We start from the raw sequence: 14595 nt of genomic DNA on the forward strand, positions 1-14595 counted from the left end.
ACCGTTCCTGACATCCCAGCAAGGATTATGAGGCTGTTGTTTGAGATCAGAAAGGAAACAGAACCTCTGTTATGTGGTTGTTTCAATGATGCAAATTCCTTATGTGTCCCACATGGTAGTGGAAGGACGCCCATTGACTACAGTCCCCACCTAAAGAGGTCATGGACAAAACAGTGATGTTTCTTCATATGGCGAGGAGGGTGGAAGAGAAGAGTGAGTGAGAAGAGAGTAGACAGATATTTTCCGAGAGGAACTTATGGTTTAAGTAGGAACTGAAGGTGGAAGGAAGCAGATGCCATCGTGATGCTGTGACTAAGTCACTCTATGACATCTCTTCCCAACCTGGTGACTTCTAGATGTTTTGCGCTGATGGGGAGGGGGTCAGGGGTGTCAACTGGAATAAAATATGGGGGGGGGGGAGGTAAGCCCCATCCTGCACAACTGAGCACAAGACATGGCATTGTCACACCATTTGAATGGCAATGCCCATCAACTTTGGGGGACCCCCGTCCCCCTCAAATATTTTATTGGGGATGCCAAAGGGGCCTAGACCCCTAGGAATTGGCTCCTATGATGGGGGCTGTAGTCTAAAAAGAAACATCTGGAGAGCAGTAGATTGGGGAAGGCTGCCCTACGCCATGTCACCTTGCTTAGGAGGTACCCTTTCTAATTCTAGTTGAAACAAGCAAATTAGCAGATATAGCTTAGATAGATTACCCCATATGACTCTACCTGAATTTTGAGGTCATCACCAGAGACCTCAAATCCGGTGCAGGTCCTTGTCAGTTGTGGCACCAATGTTACGGAATGCTCTCCCGAGGTAGGGCTACCCAGCTCTGTGTCTGCTTGCTTTTCATCTTCTTTCCAGTGTGCTTTTATGATGACTTTGCCCTGTTATTTCATGGTGCCCCCTCTCAATCCCATGTGCAGAAGCTGACTGAACTGACAGCTGAGTAGTGCTTCAACACTGGTGATAGGATAGCATCTTCCACAATACCTGGATGGAGTGGCCCAGGAAAGGCCATGTGGCAACAGAGGGGAATGTCTGAAAACTCAGGAGGAATAGTTTGGGGCTGCTACTACCTCGCTCTGCCTAATGGTGGGGCTGGCTCACTTGACGTTCTTGTATGGCGTTGTATATTTTAAATGTGTGGTCCACATTGCATGCTTTTCTTTGAATGCATGAGTGGGATAAAAGTGGTTTTTCGAGGGGAGGGGGTAAGGAAAACCTGTGCCAAAGGTTCATCCCAGTTACAAAGCAGGTTACTGCTTCAGGAGCTGTCAAGACAGGAAGGATCCTGTATACCTGAAGGAGCATCTCCACTCCCCTCTATTCAGCTCCAAAGGCCTCCTGGTGGTTCTCTCATTGTGAGAAGTGAGGTTACAGGGAACCAGGGCCGTCTTGGTAGTCATGTCCACCCTGTGAAATGCCTTCCTGTCAGATGGCAAACAGTTAAACAACTATCTGACTGTTAGAAGACATCTGAAGGCAGCCCTATACAGAGTAAAGAGTCTCATTGTCATGCTTTTTTGCTCTTCTACTTCAAACCAAGGGGTTCCCCAAACACTCATTTCTATTTCCCCCCCCCCCCCAAGCAAAATTTTAAAACGGAAGCGGGATTTGGTGCTTTTTGAAAACCTGGCCATTCCTACTTGAGTAGCTTTTATATACTATGCAAATATTTGCTTCCCCTGATGTGGGGTTACCTCTGGGAGAAAACTTGCACCATCCATTTTGCGAGAAAGCTGTTCAAAGTTTGTGAAGTTTGCTCTTGCTAAGCTCCATTAATTCCCCACTAAAAAGCAAAAAAAGGCAGTGCCACCAAAACATACAGATAAACCGATGAATAAATACAAATGGCTCCATCTGAGAGAATTTTACATGTGTAGCAGAGTGGTTTTTGGACAGAGAGAAGAAACAACCAAACAAAAATAATGCATTGTCGGCATGCTGCGGACATGAAGCCATGGTGATTATATATTTTTTTTGGTTCAACCCGGACTGCCGACGGTGCTACAGATTGTGCCAGAAGAAGATAAGAAATAGCACCAGGGAAATGATCTGGCACATTCCCCTAAAGGAGTCAGTATTTGCCATTCCTCCAACCCCCTTCCTCAGACCCTGGGCAGAAATTGTTCCCTCTGGAAAGCGAAGCGCGGCTTGTTGCAGACATTGGCACCAGCAGCGTCTGAGAGGCTAAACTCAGTCTCAGGTCATAGGAACATGGGACGCTGCCTTATATTGAGTCAGATCATTGGTCCATCTTGCTCAGGATTGTCTACACGGACTGGCAGAGGCCCTCCGGGGTTCTAGGCAGAAGCGTTCCTCCATTGTACTTGGAGATGGCGGGAACTGAACCCGGGACCTTCTGCATGCAAAGTGCATTTTCTACCACTGAGCTAGGGACCTTCACCATGGACTCCCTTCCTTCAGCAGCATGCTCATGATGCCTCTTGTGGCAACTGCCACCCTATGTTACCTTTAGGGCGTTGAAAGGGCTCTTGGCTACTTGCTTTGGCTCGGCAAAACCCCATATTTAAATCGAGGAGGTGGGGAAATGGCAGGCCACAAAGGTTCACAAGTTTAGTAGGACTTAGGGGGGAAAAAAACCCCAAAACATTTATCCTGATGCATCTTGTCCTCTTTTTAGGATGTAATTTGATGTTGTTCAAGATTGCTGGGGGGAGAAAAGGAGGGTAAGGAACTCAAGGTGCTACAAAATGACATTTATTATGAATGGAGCTTTTTTAATGTAAAAAAAAGAATCCTTTAATAAAGGGCATGTTTTTAAGCAACAATTCCAACACAGCAGGGATAGTGTGCTAACTCTACCGCCCTTGGGAAAGGAATTTTTTGGAACCCATTGGGCTTACAAGAAATGTTATTTTGTAGCACCTCCTTGCTTTTTTTCTTTTGGCCTATGGGTAAGATTGGGAAACACCTCACCCGGATCCAGCCCACGCGTGTGGAGGGTTTGCTAGAACACCCTTGCGCTACCCATGCACCCGGCACTCTGATGTTCTTGGACATTCATATGGGGCCATAATTTTTCGATATGGCCAGTGAGTGTAAAAACCCTAATGTGCACAGACCAAAATTGCACAGTTGGTTACCAGATTCAACTCAGGAAATTGACTTGCGAGAGTTTGACCTACACGTTGTAGTCTGTTCTTGAAGTTTAGGGTCCCATATAGATGCCAAGAGACATTGGAGGTACGGCTGTAAAGCTGTGTGAGTGGAGATATGAGCCAGACTGGCTATCATCTGTTCCAGCCCTCAATAGATGATAAAAAGTGAAGTTTTGTTGTCTCAATCATTCCCTCAAGGATGATTTTGTGGTTAGCTACTTATTCTTCTCTACTTGTCCATACTCTCGATCTCTTTATGGTGTAGAAGAGCTGAGGTTTTGCCAGAAGGTGCTGATGGAATGACTGAGGAGTAGGCCACATTCCCATCATATATTTAAATCACCCCAGAGCATCCTGGGAAGTGTAGTTTGTTAAGGGGGCTGAGAGTCGTTAAGAGACCTCCTGTTCCCCTCACAGAGCTACAATTCGATTGCTAAAACACTTTGTGAATTGTGGCTCTGGGAGAAGAACATGGATCTCCTAATAACTAACAGACTACAGCTCCCAGAATTCTTTGGGGGAAGCCATGCTGTTGGTATCATGTGACTTTCAATGCATGGTGCGAATGCGGCTGTAAAAGGAACACAAAGTTCGTAAGTTATCGAGACATGAAACAAATGGAAATGCAAATCCTAAAAGAGAGCCAGCCTTCTTTTGCCGCTTCTCTCGATGATTTTTCTCCCTCTCTTTCTTTCCTTAAAAAAAGTGCAATGGCAACTCTAAGCTGGAAGCACACAAACACGCACACACATACATACATACACACGGACGCATACACACACGCATACACACACACACGGAAACAGGAAAAAAAGTTACTACAGTAACCAAGGACTGATGGGAAATTGATTGTAGTCAGCCACAGTGGTACTGCCAAACTGGAAAGCACAGCACATGACATAACAGAACATTTATCAGCAGGATAGTTCTCTTGGAAGGTTACATGCTTAACTGAGAAACAAAACAGAACAAACAGAAAGACTGATGGGAGTGGTGAAAAACAGAACTGGAAATCAGACAGAAAGATTTTGCATCAGGTCCTTGAGGAGGTGTTCTAGACCTCTAGACCTGAGACAACAACATTTTGCTGATATAAAAAAATGAACAATTGTTCCTAAGGATTTGGACTTCTCTGGATTTCTGCAGAATGATCTCCAAATATCACTAATTTTCATTTTTTTTTCCTTTTTAAGGAAAAACCACCAAGTTTCTAGCCCTTTTGATTTGGAAAATATTTTGATTGGTTTTTCTTTTTTTGCAAGTCTGGAGCTAGCTGGACAGAAGCAAACAGCGCTAAGAGAAGAACACATTTTCTTGTGTCCATCTTAAGTCGGATGTTAAGGAAAGTTTAGCTGGGCCAGTGTGGCCAAGTGAACACCAAGTCACATGATGAAGGCAAAATGAATTTTGAGTCCTTCACCATGTAGCCTTGGGCAATTCTATTGACTCCTTGACTCCTTGTCTGGCTCGCCCCACCTTCCCCACACTTTGAAATGGGGGAGATAAATAACGACCCATCTGAGAAGGAGATTGTGAGTACAAGCAAGTTAGAGGTGATAACATTGCACCTCGTGTCTTAGAAAATGCTACATTAGAGATCAGTGACAACCTTGGCCTATAGAATTTCTCACGAGCCCTCGCTTTTTCTTATTTGTATTTCCAGCTAATTCCATCTCCCCAGGCATGCAATTCCATGCACCTATGGGTGCTCCAGTGTACAAATGGTGCTCCTCTACCCAAAAGAGTATCCTCGGAACTGCCCCATCGATTGGAGGAGATGGGGGAGCCATAGAGGTCTCTATCAGGAGCTGTACATTCCAATCCAGGAGAAATTAGGTACTGTACTCAGTGGGATTTAAGTGCACAGTGAATCATTCAAACCCCCGTGACAATGTGTCTCCTCTGGATTGCATCATTAGACGAGAGCCTGAAATGTTTAAAACAGGAGCTCGTGGTTGAGATTTTAGGTGGAGGAATTGAGATGTTGGTTCTTAAGACGTATGTACAAACTGAAGCATATAATAACGATGCCAAAGAAAAGTGATGTAGAACGATGGACTCCTGCAAGCGAATAAGCAGGAGCTGTTTTTAATCCCCGCCCAGGCTGAAAAACAAGCCAGCAACAAAGATCACTTGGTCTTGAAAGCCAAGTGGCAACAAAAGATAATGTCCCATTCTTCCTGCAGTGCTAAATAAGCCAAGCAGCTGCTTGCTAGTACCCAAACGCCAGCCACGTATGGGAGATTCAGGCTGCAATCCTTTACTCACCTGGGAGAAGTGGCGTAGCGTGGGTTGTCAGCACCTGGGGCAAGGCAAGTAATTTGTGCCCCCTAACCCGGGGCAAGGCGAGTAATTTGCGCCCCCCCGCACTGTCCCTCCCCCAGATAGTCCCTCGCTCTCTCTCCGCACCGCACCGCACGCCTGGCACCCTCCCCTCCACAGTGGGCGACGACCTGGCGGCTCGGACAGGATTCGCACAGCCAGCACTGCAGTGAGAGAGAGTGAGTGAGCCAGGTAGGGGCAGAGAGCTGCGAGTGCGAGTGCACCCCCCCAGATGTTGCGCCCGGTGTGGCTGGCCCCCCCTGCACCCCCCACGCTACGCCACTGCCTGGGAGTAAGCCTCATTGAACTCAACAGGGCTATCTTCTGGTAGGCATGGACAGGGTTGCACTGTCAATGCTCTGCGCATGCACATCCCTGACACACTATAACTGGCTCTTCTTACTCTCCTGCGATTAGAAAACATAGTTTCTAGGTAGCTTCCAGACATGGAATGCTCCACTTGCAAAGTTACCCCAAGTATTGTGGGCCTTGAAACAAACACTTTTATCAGTGGTTTGCCAGCAAAAATAAAAATAAAAATACACCATTGCTTTTTGCTTTTTTTTGGCAATTTCTCTATCAACAGTTCCCAAGGGAAGAGATCTTACAATGGTGACTGTCTTAATTAATTATTTTCAAAGCGAAACAGAAGTTGCGTTGAGGCCACTGACATTTTGAGTGCTTCCAGATGGGTTGTTTTGTGTGTGTGTGTGTGTGTGTGTGGAATGGCGCTCCACATGCAGGCAAGATTTTTGCAGCGCCCACATGGTGTCATTGGCACAACAATGCCATCCCATAATTCCTCCCACTTTTATCCACGTGTATCTTTTCTGGGAGAAACTGAGTAACTCAAAACCCCAAGAACTAAAATTCTCTTTCCAGTAACCTGATTCTGATATCTCAGCAGCCATTTGCAATACTAACACCCAACTGGCTGCACACTTTATTTCTGGGGCAGAAATCCGTTTTAATTCTGTTTTCTCTTGTTCTAAGTGCCTCTTTAAGAGTGCAGCGACGCCTAGAAATTTTATCAGCTAGAATAAAAAGGGAGGAGAACACAACACCTTCAAGGTAGGAAGGTAAAAAAAATAACATCTAGAACTTAAGAAATAAGATTATGAGGAAATCTCCTGGGGAAAATAATGGCATAGTGCAACTCGAAACCGCCCCCCCCCGACCTTTGCATTTTACAGCCAGCCAAGGGTGAAAAATAGTTCACCTTTCAATTACTTAATCTTTACAAAATATCTCACAAAATATTTTGTCACCTATAGAAATTAGTGCCTATACATCAATATAGATTTCTTTAAATAAATTATTCCATCTGTTAAGTGCCTTCTGTCTTTATATAAATGATAATATAGACAATCAAAATAAAACGTAAAGCTTTTCCCAATTGTATCCCTCACTGTCAAGTTTAAGTACCCTGAACCCCCAAAGTTTTTTGTTTTTTTGTTTAAATGCGTGAGTGTTCTGATGTGGAATGAAATTCGCTGCCTGGACCCTCAATGGCATTACAAACCTGTTGAAATTGTGGGTCTGAAGTGGTCAGGGAAAAATAATACTCCCGATTGGTTTCAGAAAAAAACCCAAAAAACCCTGATGTGCATAGTTATACGAAAGTTGAGGTGTAGCAAATACAAATGCGCTATGACCAAAACGAAAAAACAACCAGCCCACCCCAGCAGAAGTCCCTGATCCAAAATCCAGAACAAGCTATTCAAGGTCTTTCCAGAGTTTGGTGGAAGATGGATCAGGTCCTATAGGATACTATCCTGCAAGGCGCAGGGCACTCGGCTCCTCGTCCTGTTTAAAATACAAGCTTCATCCATGTCGGCTTCAAGTGTCCGCCTTACCCATCGGAGTCAGAGCGATGCTCCTTGCAGGATCGAGCTGTAATATTGAGGTCCAAGGCCTGGGACCGTCTTCTCCAAAGCCATCAATGAACACATTGAGGTGAGCCAAGAATACAGATTGGGGTGGAGGCAGCACTGCCGGCCAGCTTTCTCAGACAGCGGCTCTTCCGCGTCAAAAGTCCATCTCTGCCCAGTGGTGCAATGAGCTCACGGCTAGCAGTTTCCTTTTTTTCCTTTGTTAATATGGCAAAAGTCTCTCTCTCTTATTTTTGTAAAGGTTTTCTTCTTCTTCTTTTCTCTACCCTTTATGACCAAATCAATGTCCTTCATGGCTTCGAACACTTTGTGTTGTACATTCAGAAAAAAATTCACATTGACTGCAAGAAACGTAAAAGTAACTTTCCCCTCCGCCCCCCCCGGGAAAAAAAAAAATCACACCCAAAAAAAAGCTTCCAAATAAGATAGGATTAAGTTTTCTTCTAAATGCTCTTCCATTGTGATCAGAGGTGAATTGGCGAACTTATAGCTTCTCCTTGGAAGGAATCCAGATGAAAGGCCCAGATTGTTCTTCAATTACGAGTTTGCATTGGTTATAAATATCTTCTAAGGTTTCTCCTTGGACAATAGCTGCGGAAAAAGAAATAAAGGTTCTTAACAGTCACATGGGTAAATATTTTAAGTAGGCAGTTAGGGTCTCCTCTTCTGCATTTCCCCAAAAGATGGAATGCATCATCCAAAAAAGGTTGAAGATTTTGCCTATGCTAATTTATATGGTTAAATGCACATTTAGAAATATTTACTATGACGTCCATAAGGGAATGTGGCCCTTCCTAGAGCTGGGGGGGGGGGGGGGGGAAGGGTTCTCTAGCCACAGGAAACTTTCCCAAGCAATGCATACCTGTAAAATATTCTCCAAATTCTTGTTCTAATTTCATTGCTCGGTCGTATGTCTTCTTGGCTTGCTCTTCTGTGAAACGTTTATTCATTTCCCTAGAGACACATTGGAGGTAAGGAAGATCCATCACCATTTCATTAGTCATTTGCTGCAGCCAAAATAAGCCCCAACAAGTTATCTTAAAAATAAATAACTAAAGTGCCCCTTTTTTATCCGGCCTGGGGGTGAGGTGGGATAAATCCTCAAACCTTCATACAGGCCATGTTGTTAGAGGCTCTGGAACTAAGGCAAAAAGAGTGGCGTCTGAAAAACAGAACTCTCCTATAAACTATTAATGTCATAGGGGCACTAAAATATGTTCATATTAAAGAGCTTAGTGCAAGGATAGGCAACATGCTGCCTGCCAGATGATGTTGGCTTCCAGCTGCCATCAGCTGAAGCCAAAATGGCCAATGATAAGGGATGATGGGAGCTGAGTTTCAATGGCATTTAGAGGGCACCATGTTGGCTATCCCTGCAGTAATGTTACACCTCAGAATCAGGTCTCTCTCATTATGCTGCTTAGTCAAAATGAGGACAGACAGTATTTTCCATGGCAACACAGCCAGGGCTCAATTTGTCGGAGAGTTCATTTCCCAAACTCATTTCCAATTGGAACATGGACAACAATAGCTCCCAGCCTGTGCAAACTGCTTTCCCTTCACTACTGTAAATGACCGTCGCACACTGCTTCCACACATCTGCGACTGGCATGCAGGGCTTCCAGGTTGGAGGATATAGATTCCCTTCCAAGCGCCGGTTAATTTAAGGAAATCGGCCGCGGCATGTGGATAAGCAAAGCAGAGAGACATGAAACCATAATCCGAAACTCCGGATGAAGCCAGAGACGCATGCCAAAACGAACTGCACAGCGTAAGCCACGTGCGAAGCATGCTGAAAATTACGTGCATGGCGATGCATAAGGAATTGGCTAAGAAGTACATGACAACACACATTTGTTACAGTTGACCTAGCTCTTGGGAAGAGGAATCTGCCTGCTGACTGAATTGGGAATGCACCAAACGTGTCTGCGCTAAGGAAGGAGAAAGCTACTCAAAAAATAGTATTTTATGTGCTCCTGTTTCAGCAACTAAGGGGGGCATTCCTATGGCGAGGTCCACCAGGATGAACAGCTTAGGGTGCAGGGGATCTCTGGTTTAGCTGACTGATTCCTGGCTCAGCTGGGCTCAGCTACCATTAAGAACCCAACCCCAGACCTACATTGGCTCCCAGTACGTTTCCGAGCACAATTCAAAGTGTTGGTGCTGACCTTTAAAGCCCTAAACGGCCTCGGTCCAGTATAGCTGAAGGAGCGCCTCCACTCCCATCGTTCTACCCGGACATTGAGGTCCAGCGCAGAGGGCCTTCTGGCGGTTCCCTCACTGAGAGAAGCCCAGTTGCAGGGAACCAGGCAGAGGGCCTTCTCGGTAGTGGCACCCACCTTGTGGAACGCCCTCCCACCAGATGTCAAAGAGAACAACAACTTCCAGACTTTTAGAAGACATCTGAAAGCAGCCCAGTTTAGGGAAGCTTTTAGTATTTGATGTATTACAGTATTTTAATATTTTTTTGGAAGCGGCCAGAGTGGCTGGGGAAGCCCAGCCAGATGGGCGGGGTATAAATAATAAATTATTATTATTATTATTAGATCAGCCAAAGATATGCCCGTTTAACTTGCTCATCCTGGCTCAGCTGGGGCTCAGTCAGTGAAGCCAAAGGTGGATGAGCTGTAAAGGTACCCCTGACCATTAGGTCCAGTTGCAGACGACTCTCAGGTTGCTGTAAATCCCCAAAAGGAGTGTTATGGTAAAATGGGACAGCAGGATTTGCAGTGGGCCCCACGCTGGAGTGTGGGCCTTGGCCCATGCCTGACGATGGTGATGTCTGAAAGCAGCTCTGTAATGCATGTATCATCTAAGTTAGGCTCTGATAAACAGTGGAGACAGTGACTTGTGTATCTCTTGTGGGGAGATGCAAATAACAGCAGCAGCAACAACCATTTTATTATTTCTATGCTGCCCATCTGACTGGGTTGGCCCAGCCACTCTTGGTGGCTTCCAGTATAATAGAAAGACACCATAAAACACCAAAAGCTAAAAGCTCCCATATCCAGGGCTGCCTTCAGATGTCTTCTAAAAGTCAGATAGTTGTTTATTTCCTTAACATCTGATGGGAGGGCGTTCCACAGGGCGGGACCACTACTGGGAAGGCCCTCTGCCTGGTTCCCTGTAATTTTGCTTCTCGCAGTGAGGGAACTGCCAGAAGGCCCTCGGAGCTGAATGATGGGGGTGGAAACGCTCCTTCAAGTATACTGGGCTGAGGCCGTTTAGAGCTTTAAAGGTCAGCACCAACACTTTGAATTGTGCCTGGAAATGTGCTGGGAGCCAGTGTAGATCCTTTAGGACTGGTGTTATATGGTCCCAGCAGCCACTCCCAGTCACCAGTCTGGCAGATGCATTCTGGATTAGTTTTAGTTTCCAAGTCACCTTCAAAAGTAGCCTCACGTAGAGCGTGTTGCAGAAGTCCAAGCAGGAGATAACCAGAGCATGTACTACTCTGGAGCGACAGTGCAGGCAGGTAGGGCCTCAGCCAATGTATCAGATGGAGCTGGCAGACAGCCACCCTGGACACAGAATGGATCTGTGCCTCCATGGACAGCTGTTAGTCCAGAATGACTTCTAGGCTGTGCACCTGGTGCTTTAGGGGCACAGTTACTCCATTCAGGATCAAGGAGTCCCCCACACCTGCCTGTCTCCTGTCCTCCAGAAACAGTACAGTGGTACCTCGGGTTACAGGCGTTTCAGGTTACAGACTCTGCTAACCCAGAAATAGTATCTCGGGTTAAAAACTTTGCTTCAGGATGAGAACAGAAATTGTGTGGTGGTGGTTTAGCAGCGGCAGTGGGAAGCCTCATTAGCTAAAGTAGTACCTCAGGTTAAGACCAGTTTCAGGTTAAGAACAAACCTCCAGAACAAATTAAGTTCTTAAACCAAGGTAGCACTGTACTTCTGTCTTGAATGACAAATTAAGTTCTTAAACCGAGGTAGCACTGTACTTCTGTCTTGAATGACACAGGCCAATGGAAGAAGTGCAACTCACCCTTCCTGGATTTGGACATAACCAGCAATGCCCAAAGGCAGCTGCACACCAGGAAAGCATGCACCCCATGTTATGCAATGTTCCAAATCCTGGAAATGGCAGGGAGCTGAATTCTGGGTGGCATGGAATACTCCTACTCTTAATGGTTTAAAAGCAGTCTCAAGGAGACAAGTACTCACATCAACGGCTCCCAGGATTTAGGCTTAATGAAGATCGCAATGGGGTACAGCTGTGCAGCTTGTAGTCGCTTGATGGCGTTTCCTGATACATCAAGTATACAGTGTTTGCCCTGCTGGGAGGAGGTGAAGATCTGGTTAACTCTTCCAATGTTTAGCTGCATTTCAGCCCCAAAGAGAGCGCCTTGCCCTCTCACATAGGTCTCAGCCAGTGGCGTAGCGTGGGTTGTCAGCACCCGGGGCAAGGCAAGTAATTTGCGCCCCCCCGCTGCACTGTCCCTCCCCCAGATAGTCCCTCGCTCTCTCTCCGCACCGCACCGCACGCCTGGCACCCTCCCCTCCACAGTGGGCGGCGACCCGGCGGCTCGGATCGGATTCGCACAGCCAGCACTGCAGTGAGAGAGTGTGAGTGAGCCAGGTAGGGGCAGAGAGCTGCGAGTGCGAGCGCCCCCCCCCCCAGATGTTGCGCCCGGTGCGGCCGGCACCCCCTGCACCCCCCACGCTACGCCACTGGTCTCAGCCTCAGTTTTATTGCACATAGCCAAAGGCTGCCGTAATGTACACAGAATCGTGCAACAATTAAAAGAAAATATGCTGGATTAATACAAAAAACTTAAAACATTTATATTATCAAGACATTACCTACTCTAAACAGAGCTATAAAAGTACCTTAATATACAGGTTAAGACATTAAACAATAAAATTTGTAGGCTAAAGTCATCACATGGCCACTAATATTATTATAAAAAATAATGTTAATTAATACAATGTGCAATTATATTCGGAGTTTGGTAATAAAGATAGAATATGGCTTGATGTAGATAGGGTCAAATAAATTAATCTCCACAATTGGTGGCTACCAGAGGGGGTTCACCAGACAGGGTCTTCTTCGTTGGAGTGGCGCTAACTCTGGGAGGCCTGTCTGATGGTGTTGTGGCATTTTGGCGACCTCATTTGCCCACTCCATGAGCTTGTTTGGAGGTTCTAGCAGGGGAGGGCAGCTATCGTATACCCGTGACTGAAGAACGGTACACTCCTTCTATCTGGGATGGTCGTCCTCTTCCACCGAGCGCGCAGCTCCGGGAGGGACGCACATGGAGCGGTGAGGGAGGAAGGGGACACCCGCCTAGCCAGCCAGATCAGCCGAATCAACCCTGGCGATCAATGGGGTGACAGATGTCGCAGCCCTCACATCCCTCATTTGCCCACTCCAATGTTCCCTTGCCTATGGTAATATCTGCCGCAACCTTTGCTACGGGGACAAACTTACCCTTTCTGCCACAAATCTGACAGATTGCACGCTAGTCCCATAAAGATTATCGTTATACTGTCCAGCCTCTATGAATTTGTGCTCTTGGATGTCCTTTTCCATTTGTTCTCGGGAGATGACAAAATGATAATCTCTACCATCCACTTCATAATCGCGCTTTGGCCGAGTTGTATCTAGGGGCGGGGTAGAGAGAAAAGATGGAAAACAAAGCAGGATAAAGCTTTCTGTAAGTGCACCAAGACAAAAATGAAATTTGCCAACCCAAAGATATGTCTATATAGAGGAGGGAGAAAGGTTGTTTTCTGCTGCTCCAGAGAAGCGGACACGGAGCAATGGATCCAAACTACAAGAAAGAAGATTCCACCTAAACGTTAGGAAGAACTTCCTGACAGTAAGAGCTGTTTGACAGTGGAATTTGCTGCCAAGGAGTGTGGTGGAGTCTCCTTCTTTGGAGGTCTTTAAGCAGAGGCTTGACAACCATATGTCAGGAGTGCTCTGATGGTGTTTCCTGCTTGGCAGGGGGTTGGACTCGATGGCCCTTGTGGTCTCTTCCAACTCTATGATTCTACATCTTGAATCTCCTCTTCAGATATCAAGGAACACACACCCATTTCATCACCAGTTTCATGCAGCAACAACAACAATATCTCATTTATCTATATATATATATGCCCATCTGGGTTAGCTCAGTTGGTAGAGCATGAGATTCTTAATCTCAGGGTTGTGGGTTCAAATCTCACCTTGGGCAAAAGAGTCCTGCATTGCAGGGGGTTGGACTAGATGACCCTTGGGGTCCCTTCCAACTCTACAATTCTATGATTCTATCTACATATCTCTATGCTGTAACAGCTCTGACTCCTAGTTAATTAACAAAATCTATAAGACGAGTTCAAAGATCTGTTGGAAGTGTAAAAGAAGAAGGCACCTTTCATCATATGTGGTGGTCTTGTAAGGTAATCAAAGCATTATGGGAAATGATATATAATGAGATAAAAAAAATGTTTAAATTAACTTTTATAAACAAAACCAAAGGCTTTTTTTAATTAGGAATTGTAGGTGCCGATATTCCAAAGGAGCAGAAAAGACTTTTTATGTACACGACGACAGCCACACGGATGCTATTAGCCCAGAGGTGGAAAGAAGATAAAGTCCCTACCAGAGAAGAATGGCAAATTAAACTGTTGGACTATGCCGAAATGGCAAAACTGACTGGGAAGCTCAGGAACCAAGAAGACCAAAACTTTAACAACGAATGGTATTTTTAAAAAATACTTTATCTTGGAGACCATTGTAAGGAGATGAAAACATTAGCAGGATTGCAATAACACTTGTAAGGTAGTAAGTACTATGGAGATAACGGAGTTATACTGGACTATTGAAAAAGATGCAGTAGAAAAGTTTTAATAATAGGAAGCATGGAAGGGATGGTGGGAAGTCAAGGGATTCAGAGGAATCTTTAAAGGTGGGTGTGCATGATTGTATTATTGTAATTCTATAGTTGTAAAATCAAATAAAAATGATTTGACACACAAAAACAAATATATACTGTAACAGCACCACCCATACACACAAGTGGAAGGTTTAAGGGTATCGGCAGGTTTCAGGGACCCACAAGGTTTGCAGAAATACCAACATTATATTCAGTGGAATGGGGGTGTGTGAGTGTGACTCCGTACCATGGGAAGCTGAACTCAGTACATGCTCAAAGGTGCTCTTCCTTATTATTATGTCACATCCCCCAGGGTTATATTAGGATATGAAAAGCAGACCCTAAATTACGAAACAGGAACATAGGTCTGGTTACTGGTC

General features: G+C 45.5%; 1 protein-coding gene across 35 annotated transcripts in view; it reads right to left on the bottom strand.

Annotated features, from left to right (window-relative positions):
- Nucleotides 1–3816: 3816 nt before the first annotated feature.
- Nucleotides 3817–14595, bottom strand: part of DLG2 (discs large MAGUK scaffold protein 2) — a 901255-nt gene continuing 890476 nt past the window's right edge. For all 35 annotated transcript variants that reach the window (XM_083436205.1, XM_083436206.1, XM_083436199.1 and 32 more), the window contains 5 exons: nucleotides 12787–12959; nucleotides 11520–11629; nucleotides 8206–8297; nucleotides 5738–7934; nucleotides 3817–5397 (listed from right to left, as the gene is read on the bottom strand). In XM_083436205.1, coding sequence (XP_083292331.1) covers nucleotides 7828–7934; nucleotides 8206–8297; nucleotides 11520–11629; nucleotides 12787–12959 — 482 coding nt within the window. In that variant the 3' untranslated portion in view covers nucleotides 3817–5397; nucleotides 5738–7827. The remainder of the gene's footprint in view (nucleotides 5398–5737; nucleotides 7935–8205; nucleotides 8298–11519; nucleotides 11630–12786; nucleotides 12960–14595) is intronic.

Source organism: Podarcis tiliguerta (genome assembly GCF_965153285.1).
Source record: "Podarcis tiliguerta genome assembly, chromosome: 4".
Lineage (NCBI taxonomy): Eukaryota > Metazoa > Chordata > Lepidosauria > Squamata > Lacertidae > Podarcis > Podarcis tiliguerta.